The sequence below is a fragment of the Desmodus rotundus genome, chromosome 11, assembly GCF_022682495.2.
Source record: "Desmodus rotundus isolate HL8 chromosome 11, HLdesRot8A.1, whole genome shotgun sequence".
Classification (NCBI taxonomy): Eukaryota; Metazoa; Chordata; class Mammalia; order Chiroptera; family Phyllostomidae; genus Desmodus; species Desmodus rotundus.
This window is the reverse complement of record NC_071397.1, coordinates 82080561-82093926: the sequence shown is the minus strand read 5'-3', so window position 1 is coordinate 82093926 and position 13366 is coordinate 82080561. Positions and strand designations below refer to the sequence as shown.

Sequence of the window (13366 nt, the reverse complement as noted above, 5' to 3'; positions counted from 1 at the left end):
TCAGGCATGCCAAGGTTCATTCCCCAGAACTCAGCGGGATTGCCTCATTTTCATCATTTAGTTCTCAGTTCAAATTTCAAGCCATCAGAGAGGCCTTCTCTGACTACCCCAAGCTGAAAAAGACACCCTTCTCCCATGCAGCCAGTGTCCCTGGCCCCAGCTGTCTTTCTGTCTCTCCGTCCTACTCGGACATTCACAGGGGGACCCTCTTGTCTCCAGCCCCCAGATCTACATTCCAGGCAGGAAGAAGAAAAAAGAAGACAAACTTAGCCAGAAATGTCCAGCATATTTTTACCTCTGTTTTGTTAGCCAAAAGTAACCACCCCTAACTATAAGGAACTCAGTAGCTTTTCAGATCACCATTTATTTCTCCAGACAAAATCACAGAAAGGAGAACCGATACTTGGTAGGCACACAGCTGTCGCTGTCTGCCATATGCATGGTTTCAGGTTTTCTCTGCTGCTGTTGCAGTTTCCTCTTGGTTAATTCATGAGACCTTCATGAATTCCTATGAAATGTTGATAGAAATTATTCATTAAATACCTAGAGTAATATATATATATATATATATATGTCATTAAAATGTTTGTAAATTATTCTTACAGATTTTTAAGTCATATATACAGAGAGTAGATTTTTGAAACAAGATAAAATTTAAAGGGGTTGTCATTCTCAAATTGCTGCAACAGAATCACTAATCTTTGGCAACATCCCCTCCTCTTCCAGCACAGATGAATATAAGTAGGCACTTGGAAGAAAGCCACTTTTAAAATCACCTTTATAACTTAAGTTTATTCAACTGTGACTGTGCACACACAGAGCTCACCCACAGCAACAAAGGCTGTGTTCTGTTACAGTGCATTTGGCATAATGTGGTTTATTGGAAAACATGTGCGTGACAGGCCTTTCTCTTGAACAGCTGGCGCAGGGCATCTTCCTGTTACCTACGAAAGAAGACCACAGTGAAGTCTGTCATGTTATTGTGAGATACAGCACACATGGGTATTTCCATCTATGTGGTCTGGAGAGGTTTCGATGTTGCATTTTAAACGATAGCAGTTAGGATAATTACTAAGGTAGTAGGATGAGTGTGAATAATGCATGATCTAGCATACACTAAACATTGCCATCTGTAAAGAAGGATCATAGCAACAAAAAGCATCTTCTGTGTTACCTTGACACTCTAAAAACACTTTGTTAGAGAATCAAAGTGGAACAAGATGAAGGTGGAGTAAGTACAGTGTCATAATCCCAACTAGTTGTTAATTTCAGGTTGATTTCTGCCCCTAACATCCTACACACCCCTGAGCTATTTATTTAGATCAGTTATTCTCTACCTAGCTGTGTTTTAGAGCTAACTGGGGAACTTTTAAAAATACTGATACTCAGGCCCCAGCCCAAAAATTCTGGGATGGACCTGTGATATTTTTTAAAAGCCCTCCAAGAGATGGAAATGACCATAATTGCAGGAATCCCTGGTTTAGGTGGTTGTAGTATGAATTTGATACAGAGTAGGTGCTCTGGAGAAAATATAGATTAATAACTTTTCAAAGCAGAATATTTATAAGCACCTCTGATTATATCATTCCTCCTTTCCATTGTTACAGCTAGCTGAGAAGAAATAGAATTTTCTTACAATTCTCATAGACAAGCATAGCTTATTGCCCTGAACAGATTATAATTTCATGCCCATACAGTGCTTGGCACTTTCACTTACATTTAGTGAGAATTGCTGGGTGTTACTAATTATTTCCATACTGGAGAAGAGTTCTTATTCTTAGCTTGGGTGAATCCTGATTATTATTGTAATTTTCGAGCTATCTTTTGGTTACATAATGTGGGAGTTGGGGGAAGGCCTATATTTACTCCTCCAGGATTTTACATTTAGACAGTCATGATTGATTGTCAGTAGGGGGTTAGGAGGTGGGAACCCTTCGGTTCATCACGGACTGAGTCAGTCACTTGAGTAAGGTTTTTTAGTCATCTTGATTTCCTAGATCTGTACAATAAGGTCCAATATTTGCGACTAATTTATCTCATGCTTATTAAGAGCAATCTTATCAAATAATGTTAAGTAAAGTGTTTAAACCCCATGGAAAACTGTTTTCACAGTTGAGAGTCATTACCTAAGTATCTTATTGGTGACATTCTATACTGGTATTTCTTATGGTATCTCATTCAAGCAGTTATCAAAATGATGGTGCTCCTAATTGATATCCTGTCAAAAGGTTCAGTTTAATAGCTGCCGTCATAGTGCCTAGAGCTATTCTAAAGGAGGAAAAAATGAGTAGAAGTCAATTTTTTGTTGTTGGCAGCTTTCTGAGTAATATTTCACAGTTTATAAAAGTTTGTTTAAATTAAACAAATTTGGATTTTTTGTAATCCAAAATTGCTTTAGTTTATAGCTTATCTTAAAAAGATTCATGAAAGTAATATTATTCAATACTAACCAATTCTACATTTGTTTTTGACATTCAGAAAAATCCATTCTGCTTATATGGATTTGCCACTGTAGTGTCTTAGCATTTCTTGCCTATAGGGCTGAAGCAAGTCATGAGGCATCAGTTTTGTACTTAACATATGCCTTGGTGGCTAGTGCCTTTCATGCCTGTACCCTTCCTTTTACAGCAGAAAAAAATTAGGTAATAGTTTTGATACTCTCTTTATCATTGCTGACATCCTACCATAGTTAGTTATACAGTAACTAAATTAGAGCTACAGTGGGTTCAAGGTTGTTAAGAGTCCACAAATTTTATAGTACTTAAAATAGTCATCAAAAGTGTTCTTCTGTCTGTTCCAGTCATATGAAATACTTTCATTTTATAATTTGATAAAACAACATATACCAAGTACATGATTTTGAAGTCTGGTTTGAAGCTGGTCTTTCAGTGTAGAGTCCTAGTTAGGACTGAATTTTTAAAAAGCCTGATATAATAGAATTGGTGGACATAGTAATGTGAGGGTTTCAAGGCAAAGGGCTCACGGAAAATTGAGATATAAATGGTTTTATGTTTTTCACTGAAGAGTTTGTGAGCCTTTCAGTAAGTTCTGGAATGAACATTAAAGTTACTTACAATTTTTATCTTTCTGGGCAAAAGTCTCCTGGAATAGTAAACTTACATTATGAGGCCAATGGAATGATGGCCAAAGAGGTCATAATAAAGTTATGTTATGAGGCCAAAGGTATGTAAATGTAGGCAGCTATGTGGATGATTTCAATTATCCTGGGTTCAAATCTTAACTCTGTCACTTACAAGCTTTGAGATCCTAGGCAGGTTAGTTATCCTCTCTGTGAATCAATTTTCTCATCTGTAAAATGGTCATCTTAATAGTTCTTTTCATGGGGTGGTTGTGAGAAATGAGTTAATATATACAAAAAGCTCAGAATAGTGCCTGACACGGTTCCCCTCAGACCCTACCATGGCTCCAAACACACATACACACACACACACACACAGGATGTTTTCATTTTATATTGTGCAAATTTATACACTAAAGTCTGGCTACATAATTAGCTAATCGACACTTGCATGTCTGTTAGATACTCCCAGCCTCTGCATGAAGAAATAGCGTTGCATAAGCACCTGAAGCACAAGAATATTGTCCAGTATCTGGGTTCTATCAGTGAGAATGGTTTCATTAAGATCTTCATGGAGCAGGTTCCAGGAGGTAAGAGATGTTTTTCTTTATTTAAAAACTATAAATTTCTAGGGCCTAGAAGAGGAGTAAAATTGAATGGGATTTACAAGTTTACAGGTCTTATTTTGTCCAAGTTAAAAGGAAACTTAGCCATATGACATTACCTTGCAGTTTGTTAGAAGACAATAAATATCTGAACCATTGTATGTCAGTCATTGTGACTTGGATTAAGATTAGCAAATACATGGCTTTTACTGCTTACTGTAGGTGAGCATCTTCAGAGCAGGGATACTTCCTGTTCATATAATATTTAAGTCTTTAAAAGAATAAGTTTTATTTTTTATTGTATTTCTTCTATTACCATTTATCTCCCTTATGCCCGCCTCGCCCCACAGTCACAACTCTGTTGTCCATGAGTCCTTTATCCTTTTTGCTCAATCCCTCCACCCCCTCACCTACCTCCCCACTAGCTGTCATCCGCTCTCCATCTATGAGTCTGTCGATGTTTCCCTTGTTAGTTGAGTTTGTTCATTAGATTCCACATATAAGTGAGATCATATAGTATTTGTCTTTCTCTGCGTGGCTTATTTCACTCAGCATAATGTTTTTCAGGTCCATCCACATTGTTTCAAAGGGTAAAGTTTTCTTTGTTTTTAGGCTGAGTAGAATTCCATTGTGTAAATGTTGCATAGCTGTTTTATCCACTCATCTACTGATGGACACTTGGGCTGCTTCCATATCTTGGTGATTGTAAATAACACTGCAATGAACATAGGGGTGCTTACGCTCTTTCAAGTTAGTGTTTTGGGTTTCTTCAGATATATTCATATTTGAGCCCAAGTATCTGGTACAGTTCCTGGGCCACTGTAAATAATTGATAAATGTTAGATTAAATTAGTGTTACATTATTAATATACTTTAAGGAACTCATTTGGATTAGATTTTATTTGCTGTTTTTCCCTACTCTGCAGGGAGTCTTTCCGCTCTCCTTCGTTCCAAGTGGGGCCCACTGAAAGACAACGAGCAAACTATTGCATTTTATACAAAGCAAATACTCGAAGGATTAAAATACCTCCACGACAATCAGATAGTTCACCGGGACATAAAGGTAGGATGGCCTCGGATTTACTTTTGTGAGTTCCATGGTGGCTAATTGTTGTTTTTGCAAAAGCCATATTGTGTTTGAGTCTTAACTTAGAATGACAATTAAATAAATCTTAGAAATAGAAATATAAGATTTTGCTCTGCCCTGAAGCAGTTATTGATTTTCATATCTTACCTATTTAAAGAATAAAGTTCTTAACCATGTCCAGCCAACAAAGACTGAGTTTTCCCTGCACGCCTGCCGCTCTTCTGTGTGAGTGTTGGCGCAGCAGGGCAGGGTTGAACAGGGTGCTGTCCCGGCTCCTGGGAACGTAGAGGCCGGTTAACCTTTCTGTGCTTGTTCATAGGAGCTGCTCAGTAAATACCTGTTGACTCAACGAATAAATTATTAGAAGGAAAAAAAGAAATCTTCTCACAACTATGATTTTTTTCATGGATTGAACTAAAATTAAATAAGTTAGTAGGATCTCTCTAAAAAGAGAATATTCAGGGCTAGTTAATTTCTGACAAAGGCTGGGCTGTGGAAAAGTAAGTTACTATCACTACCCTAAAGTCAACTGTTTACTCGCAATATCCTTAAATGTTCCAGAAAAAGAAGTAAGACAACATAGAAGAGAAAGTAAAGTGACCGGGAAATTATGAGTATCGTAATTGAATTTATCACGCATGTACCGTGTACAGATAACCCCTGCTGTCTGTGAAATATAGCCAGTTCTAACTAGGGACCATCTTTGACCTTGTGACCCAAGTAACAGACTGTGAACAACTGATAAATATAAACAAAAAAGGTGTCAAGAATTCAGTATTGAAATTAACTGTTAATGAAGACTATAGAATGTGTCCTTGTTTGCTCTAAGGACACCTTTTCTTATTGGGCTTGCAAGCCAACAATAAACAGTATTGGAAGAAAGATAACACTTGTGATTAAAGTCCTCTGTTCTCTAGGGTGACAATGTGTTGATTAATACCTATAGTGGTGTTCTCAAGATCTCAGACTTCGGGACGTCAAAGAGGCTTGCTGGCATAAACCCAAGTACTGAGACTTTTACTGGTATGTCTTTGCAATGATGATACAGCTCTAATGTATATGAGAGAAATAATTGCTGCATTTGAGCATAATGTGAGACACAAATTTAGACGTTTTCGTAAATGTTACTGTTGATACCTTTTGATGATTACTGAAAAATGTTACGTGGAATTTGATCTGGCCGTTTTCTCATCTTGCATTTATATGACTTGTTCAGTCTCCTTGCTTTATGCTACTGAAGATTTTTTTTTTTTTAGATTTTTTTAAAACTATCCATTTGGTATTTGCTTTTCTTTTCATGTCGTTACTTCTCTCCCGGTTGGCCTACAAGTCACTATAATCCTGACGAGATTTTTTTAAACATTTTTCATCTAATCTCTCTGTGATTCTTACTCATCCCTTAATCACTTCCCATGTGGACTATGAATTCCCTCTTTCCTGCACTGTTTACTCCCTGCGGTGTTTTCCCCTACTCACAACATAAATAACTGCAGGATTTCTGTCCGGAAAGAGGAAGTGACTCACCGACCCAGGGGGTGGGGAGGGAGCTCTCCTCAGAAGTTGGGCAACGCAGCCACTTAGCTGCCTCTGCAGCAGAATCCTGGGAGGGTGGAGACAAAGCGATTTCCAAAAAGGTAACAGTAGCCAAGAGGAAACTGAGGCTCAGAGAGATTAATGCCTGCCCAGCAGTTACAGGGGCACCTGGAACTTCAGCCTGCTCTGCACGCCAAGTGCTCATCACTCCATTTGCTATCTCTCATGAGGTATTCAGTTCTTAGTGTTATTATGAGAGAGGAGATTTAGGAAAAGAAAAGATAATAATCTTGGTCTAATACAAAGCACAATGGCCAGATGTCCCCATTTCTGAGTTCTGTGAGGTAGGAAATAGTGCCTCCATTTTGCAGATGAGGAAATTGAGAGAGAACAGGACATCACACACAGCTGGAAGTCACACCACTTTATAAATGATAGAACTCAGGGTTGTTCTTGGTTTTGCCTTTTTTTAATCTACCCTTTGTTCTCTGCTTTGAGCTTCTTGCTTCAGCCAGCCTTTCTCTCCACCTTGCTGAGTATCTGTTCTGGAAGCCTGGAAAGGGGGAAAGAAGAGAGAGGAATTCCCTAAGTTTTCCCCTCAGAACATTCCATCAGCAACATCTCTGGCCTAGTTCTTAGTCACAGGGCAATGGGAATTTCGGGGTAATGAATTAAGACACACTTAGAATGTATTTTTTTAGCAAAATCAATTCCAGCTTATTAGTAACTTTAAATGTCTTTACAGTTTGGCAAGAGACATGTCAGATGCATACAAGACTTCTTTTTTATTTTTTTAAGATTTTATTTATTTTTAAAGAGAGGAGAATGGAGGGAGAAAGAGAGAATTGTCGATGTGTGAGAGAAGCATCGATCAGTTGCTTCCTGCACTCACCCCCAACAAGGGACCTGGGTCACAACCCAGGCATGTACCTTGACGGGGAATTGAACCTGCAACCTTTTGGTTTGCAGAACAATACCCAACCCACTGAGCCACACCGGTCAGGGCTTGGTAACTTCTGAGAGGAAACTCCCTACTTTCAGCACTCATTTGGACAAGATGTTAATTTAGTATCTTCTGCTAATCTTGAAAGTAATTTTTTTATTAGTTCTCGAAGGAGTTGTAGTAAACCATTCATCCCAGAACCCTCTCACCCCTGCCTGTACTTCTCTCAGTGGCCTCACGTGCGAGGGCACGGTGACCAATGTGCGGAGTCTGTCTCCAGCACTGATCACGAGGGCCTCGGGTATACAGACCTTGATGTGCCCCCGCCGGCCTCACAGCCCGAACCAACGCTAGCCAAGTCAGGGGGGCTCAGTCGGCCTCTGATGAAATGCGGTGAAAGCCGTTGATGTGTTTCACTTCTCCATGATGTGATGAGAGGGAAGGCCGCAGCGCCCACCACGTACGGAGTGCTTGCTGTATACTCAACTGTGTTAAACGCTTTATATATGTTATTTTATTGAAATCCATACCTAATCCTTAGGTATCATTATCCCAGCTTGTGGTGAGAAAGTAAAGGTTCAAAGGGTTTAAATAATTCGCCCAAGGTCACAAAGCTAGTAATAGAGCTACGATTCAAACTAGATTTAACATGCCAAGTGGAATTAATGAACTTCTCCCAGAGCTGTTCCACCCACACTTTTCCTCATCTCAGTGGATGGCCACTCCAAACTGAGAATTATCCATGGTACCTCTCTTCTCACACTCCCACCTACTGGCTCAACCTTCCAAGTGTGTCCAAAATTGGAACAGTTCCTCAGCGCCTCCATGGCCGCCACCCTCATTTCTCACCTGCATTACCTCAGTGGCCTGTTCCCCCTGCTTACTCTCTTGCCCGCTACTATCTGTTCTCAGCCACAGCCAGAGTGATCCTTTCAAAACATAACTGAAGCCCTGTCACCAGAGACCTCAGTGGCTTTCTAATTACTTCAAAGCAAACAAATACCCAAGTCCTTACAGGGGTAGACCAGGCTCTGACCTGATTCAGAGTCTGTTACCTTTTGGACCTCATTTCCTCCTCTTCCCCGTTGGCTCATTTTGTCCAGAAATAGGCCTTTCTATATTTCTTCACCATGCCACAGGGCCTTTGCACTTGCTTTTCTCCCAGCTCTCTGCAGGTCTGTGTCCCTCTGCTCCTTCAAGTACTAACTCAGATGTCATCTTGGTGAGGCCCTCCCTGTTTCCATGGCAGTCCTCCCTGAGCACTCCTGCTACCCTTTTCTTGCTCTTCTTTTTTGTCATGACACATAATTTCCTAACATAATACATAATTTGCTTATTTATTATGCTGCAGTTTATTGTCTGTCTCCCACCACAAAAGTGGCAGCTACACAAGCCCAGAGATCTCTGTTTCCTCTACAGCTATATTCGGAATGCCTGGAACAGTGCCTGGCCCATAGTAGGCCCTCACTGTAGAACAGACAAGTGAATGAAATAATGAATGGACAAAATGGGATGTCAGAATTTAAGCTTTTAGCTACTGAGCTGTAGTAGCTCCCCAGATTGGCTTGCAGCTCTTTATATAAAATATTATGCATCGTGCATTTGTGGAATAAAGAGAGCAGATATGAACACATGACTAAACCTGTTCTTATTGGCATTTGCTGAGTGGGGGATAATTAAGCACAATTGACAGATAGTGCGTTTTGAAATATTATCTAATGAATAAAAACATTGCATAATTTATTGTTAAGATATTACTTGAATTGTCCAATTTTTTTCAATTCATTATATTGTTGGTCAGTTGTGATTCCTCCTCAGATATTAGAACAACTGAGATTCTCTCATTAATTCTATTTTAGACCAAGAGACAAAAAGGAGCAGTGGGCTGTAACATATATTTTCTAAAGACCATTTGATTTTATTTACATTATAAAAAATGAGCCCTGGCTGGTGTAGCTCAGTGGATTGAGCACTGGCCTGTGAACCAAAGGGTTGCTGGTTCAATTCCCAGTCAGGACACACGCCTGGGTTGCGGGCCAGGTCCCCAGTAGGGGGCATGTGAGAGGCAACCCACACATTGATGTTTCTCTCCCTCTCTTTCTCACTCCTTTCCCCTTTTTCTAAAAATAAATAAAATCTTTTTTAAAATGATCATGTTGGAGAAAGCTATAAATGAAGACAAATCACCATCATTTTCTACCAAGGGTAGTGATTTGAGGAGTGTGGTTACCTTTTCCTTGGCCAGGATAAGGCCAGGATAATTATGCTTCCATCCAATAATTTTGCCGATTTAAGCTGAGAGCAGACGTGTGCAGTTGTATGTGAACATGAACGTGATGAGCTACTGACATGAAATGATGAGGTCTGGAGGGTAAACCTGCCAAGACGACAGTATTTGACAAAGTTATTTTACTTTTATTTACTTTTATGACAACACACCATAACAGCCAGTTTCTAGCTCATGACAGTGGGTTTTCATAGGAACAACTGAGAGGAATTTTGCGTAGCAGCTTTCACCTACAATCGTGCACAGGCATTCATAAAAACTGTAGTCTCTATTTATTGAAATGTCTGTCACTGGTTATAAATCAGAAAATACTGACGTGGCTCTTTTGGCAAATGCCTCAGGATTTGAAACAATTCAAGATGGCATCTTGGATGAGTTCCTGTTTGCTGAGTATATCATTTGTATGAGTATATCAGAAGCAGGGGACGTAACGATACTCTGTTTCTGTTCGCACTCCATTCTCATTGCTAGACTTTGGGGAATCACTGCAGCAGGTGTTAGAAAGGCGTATCCAGCCTCTCATATGAGCCAATGACACAATTGCAGTTGAGGTTTATCTGAGATATACCAGAGCAGAACTAGAACCACAGAGTCTTGGCTCCCATTTAATACCCTTGTAATCGTACTGCATTCTTCAACTCTAATTCCACAAGCCTTTCATATCTCCCTTTTTCACTTTCTTCTTCTTCACTCAGTGTCTGGTGATTTGCCTGCACTGATAGCTCATGACCTGTGTTTGATCTGTTAGACCTGTTGTTCCACGGAGCACAGGCACACTGCAGAAGCCATATATATTTGATTTACACATCGACATTATTTCTAACAATAGCTGTTAGAATCTTCATGCTTTAATGATTTAGAAATAAGAATGAAAACAGAAGGATTAAGCATTTAAATCGGTAATTGAGAAATATAAATCTAAGGAAATGGATGAATGACCTAAACTTTTCTTGGAAAAAACTAGAAGTATGCATAATAAGAGTTTTCATGTGCTTGAAAAACTGATTTTAGAAAATGTGTTGGTGTATTCTCTGCTCTCAAATGACCAGTTGTTAGAAGTTTCTAAGAGGCCCCAATGGAATTATGCCTTAATTATACTATTTAAGAAATTAGAAAGTATCTGTTCATAAGCAGATAATATTGGTAAACTATTTTTGTATCACTAATAAAATCCATTATAAACCTGCTATTTTCTCTCTTTTTTTTTTTAACAGCAGAGAAAACTGGAACTCAAAAAAGATGGGACATTAAGACCTGAATCATGCTTTCAAAGCTGTCTTATTTATGTATAGAAATTGAAACTGTCATTGGATATTTGCTTGTTTTTTCTTTTAAAGTGCAACTGTGCTGAATTCTTTCCAGGTACCCTTCAGTATATGGCACCGGAAATAATAGATAAAGGACCAAGAGGCTATGGGAAAGCAGCAGACATTTGGTCTTTGGGCTGCACCATCATCGAAATGGCCACAGGAAAACCACCCTTTTATGAACTGGGAGAACCACAAGCAGCTATGTTCAAGGTCACATTTCATATGTCTTAAATACCTTATAAACCAGTGGATAAAGCTACTGGGTGTTCTGTTTGTGTATGTCGTATGTTTTCAGGCAAAAGGAAAGGAGCCTAAGTAAGCACTATTGAGAACATAATAAAGTTCAGGAAGATTCACTCCCCTCCCTCAGTGTGTATACCTCCGATGGAGGAGCTGTCCACCTTAGTTTTCTCAGCTATAAAGTGACATTAATTGTACCTTCCATTGACCACCTTTTCACACCACTCCATGGAAGATGATTTAAGCTCTTTGGGAAACACAGTATGAAAATCTTCCACAGAGGGAGATATAAGAACACTTTTTTATCCATTTAAGTATTAAATGAAAGTAAAACTTCCCTTTACTCCTTCACCATAAAAGTTTGAAACCTCCATTAAAAAAAGGGCATGATTGCTATTTTAAGTATGGCAGTCTTAGCCTCACGTACTCACTCTTCTTGCCTGTTAGCAACTCTTTGGCAATGGGAAGCAGCTCCACCTCCCAAAATAGTGAGCATCTGATATCAAAATAGGGCTGAGAGCCCTGGGCCACAGCTCCCGAAGCTGAGTCCCTGCCATCGTCACCGGCCGCGCACCAAGCCAGAGGAAGTTTAAACTGAGAACTTGTTTCCTGAGCAGTGAAACTCACATGTCTCCTGTTCTCTAAGGCAGAGGACTTTGGATAATTATTTATTTCCTCCCCTGCCACTGACCATGTTTCTAGCACTTACTGCATTTGTGAATAGCCTCTGATGAGGGGCCATGTGTTACACACCTCTGCTTTTGTACAAAGCTAGGCTTGCTTTCAGCTTGAACGTGGTGCGATGGGATACTGCTAATCCAGAAACGAGCACTTCGCCAAACCTGAAGAGCAAGGACAGCTGCCTTTTTTGACATGAATGAGTGGCTTTCTCTTCCTGGTCAATCTTTCAGGTTTTTACCGGTGTCTAGGACTTCACTCTGAACTGCCGCAGTGTTACCTGTCAGTGCAGGGATCACCGTACGGTGTGCGTTAGATGAGGTGGTGTAGGCTGCGGTGCAGGTTTACAACGTTGGAATCCAGGCTCCCACACAGTCAAATTGTCAACCTTCTTTCGCCTCAGTTTCCTCATCTCTACAATGCATATAAATATACTGCCAATCTAGCGAACATTTTTTTTTGAGGATTGTATGAGATATGTGCAAAGCACTGAGAATAGTAATGGCTGTATAAATATTACAAATAACTACATATTATTCTTTATGTAATAATACATTTATATAACCTACATAACAAAAAAGATGTTAGAAAATTTTCTTTGTACTAAATACATGAAAACACTGACAAACATTTTTAGAATGGCAGCAATGAGAATAAAATTGTAATTGTAAAAATTCTATTTAAAGTATTTTTAATGTAGGCAACTTGAGACGGAACTATTCATAACTCATGGCATAAGGAAAAGAACCCAGACTCTAAGCCAAACCCATCAAGGTTCAAATCCCACATCTGCCTTTTGATAACCACATGGCCTGACTCCTCTGAGCCTCCTTTTCCTCACTGGTGTAACAGGTGTAGTGTTTAACCCACAGGGTTATTGGGAGGGTTCAGAGAGACTCGCTGACCGAAATGGAAAAAGCCAGAGCGTGGTTCCTGGCACTTAGCTGTCATGACCCACACAGCAGTCCCAGTTAAAACTGCCTTGTTTGCTTGCCCGAGTGCTGACATGCCCTAGAGCTTTTTGGGCTGAATTATTACTTCACCGTGCTGTCTGTTGTCTTAAACTAGTTACGAAAACACTCTGGAAACTTTCTATAACCTACAGAGAAAATACCCTGTCTCACTTTGAGAAAGCCCGTGAGTTGGGAGTGTGTGATAAAAGAGTCTGTTGCACTAGGAGACCAAGTCATGAAACCTGGAGCTCATGTGATGAGATGTCACCCAGAAGTCACTTTATGCTGTGTCGTAGGTGGGAATGTTTAAAGTCCACCCGGAGATCCCGGAGTCCATGTCAGCGGAGGCCAAGGCATTCATACTGAAGTGTTTTGAACCGGACCCTGACAAGAGAGACTGTGCTAACGACTTGCTTGTTGATGACTTCCTAAAAGTTTCAAGCAAAAAGAAAAAGACACAACCTAAGCTTTCAGGTATGTGGTTGCTCTGAAGAGGGTGCAGGTCAGAGTCATGAAACCCTAAGCTTTTTTGAGATGGACAGTGTTTCGAGTAAGCTAATCTGTCTGTAGCCATCACTGGAATTCGTGTAAACGTTGGCACAGTTTCAGTGTGAGGAAGCTGTGTTACCATCACCCTCACAAATGCCAGGA

At 39.8% G+C, this 13366-nt stretch overlaps 1 protein-coding gene across 2 annotated transcripts in view; it reads left to right on the top strand.

Annotated features, from left to right (window-relative positions):
* Positions 1 to 13366, top strand: part of MAP3K5 (mitogen-activated protein kinase kinase kinase 5) — a 176890-nt gene that overhangs the window by 135065 nt on the left and 28459 nt on the right. For both annotated transcript variants that reach the window (XM_024551895.3, XM_053914076.1), the window contains 5 exons: positions 3542 to 3669; positions 4611 to 4747; positions 5689 to 5794; positions 10897 to 11054; positions 13012 to 13189. In XM_024551895.3, the coding sequence (XP_024407663.2) occupies positions 3542 to 3669; positions 4611 to 4747; positions 5689 to 5794; positions 10897 to 11054; positions 13012 to 13189 (707 nt within the window). The remainder of the gene's footprint in view (positions 1 to 3541; positions 3670 to 4610; positions 4748 to 5688; positions 5795 to 10896; positions 11055 to 13011; positions 13190 to 13366) is intronic.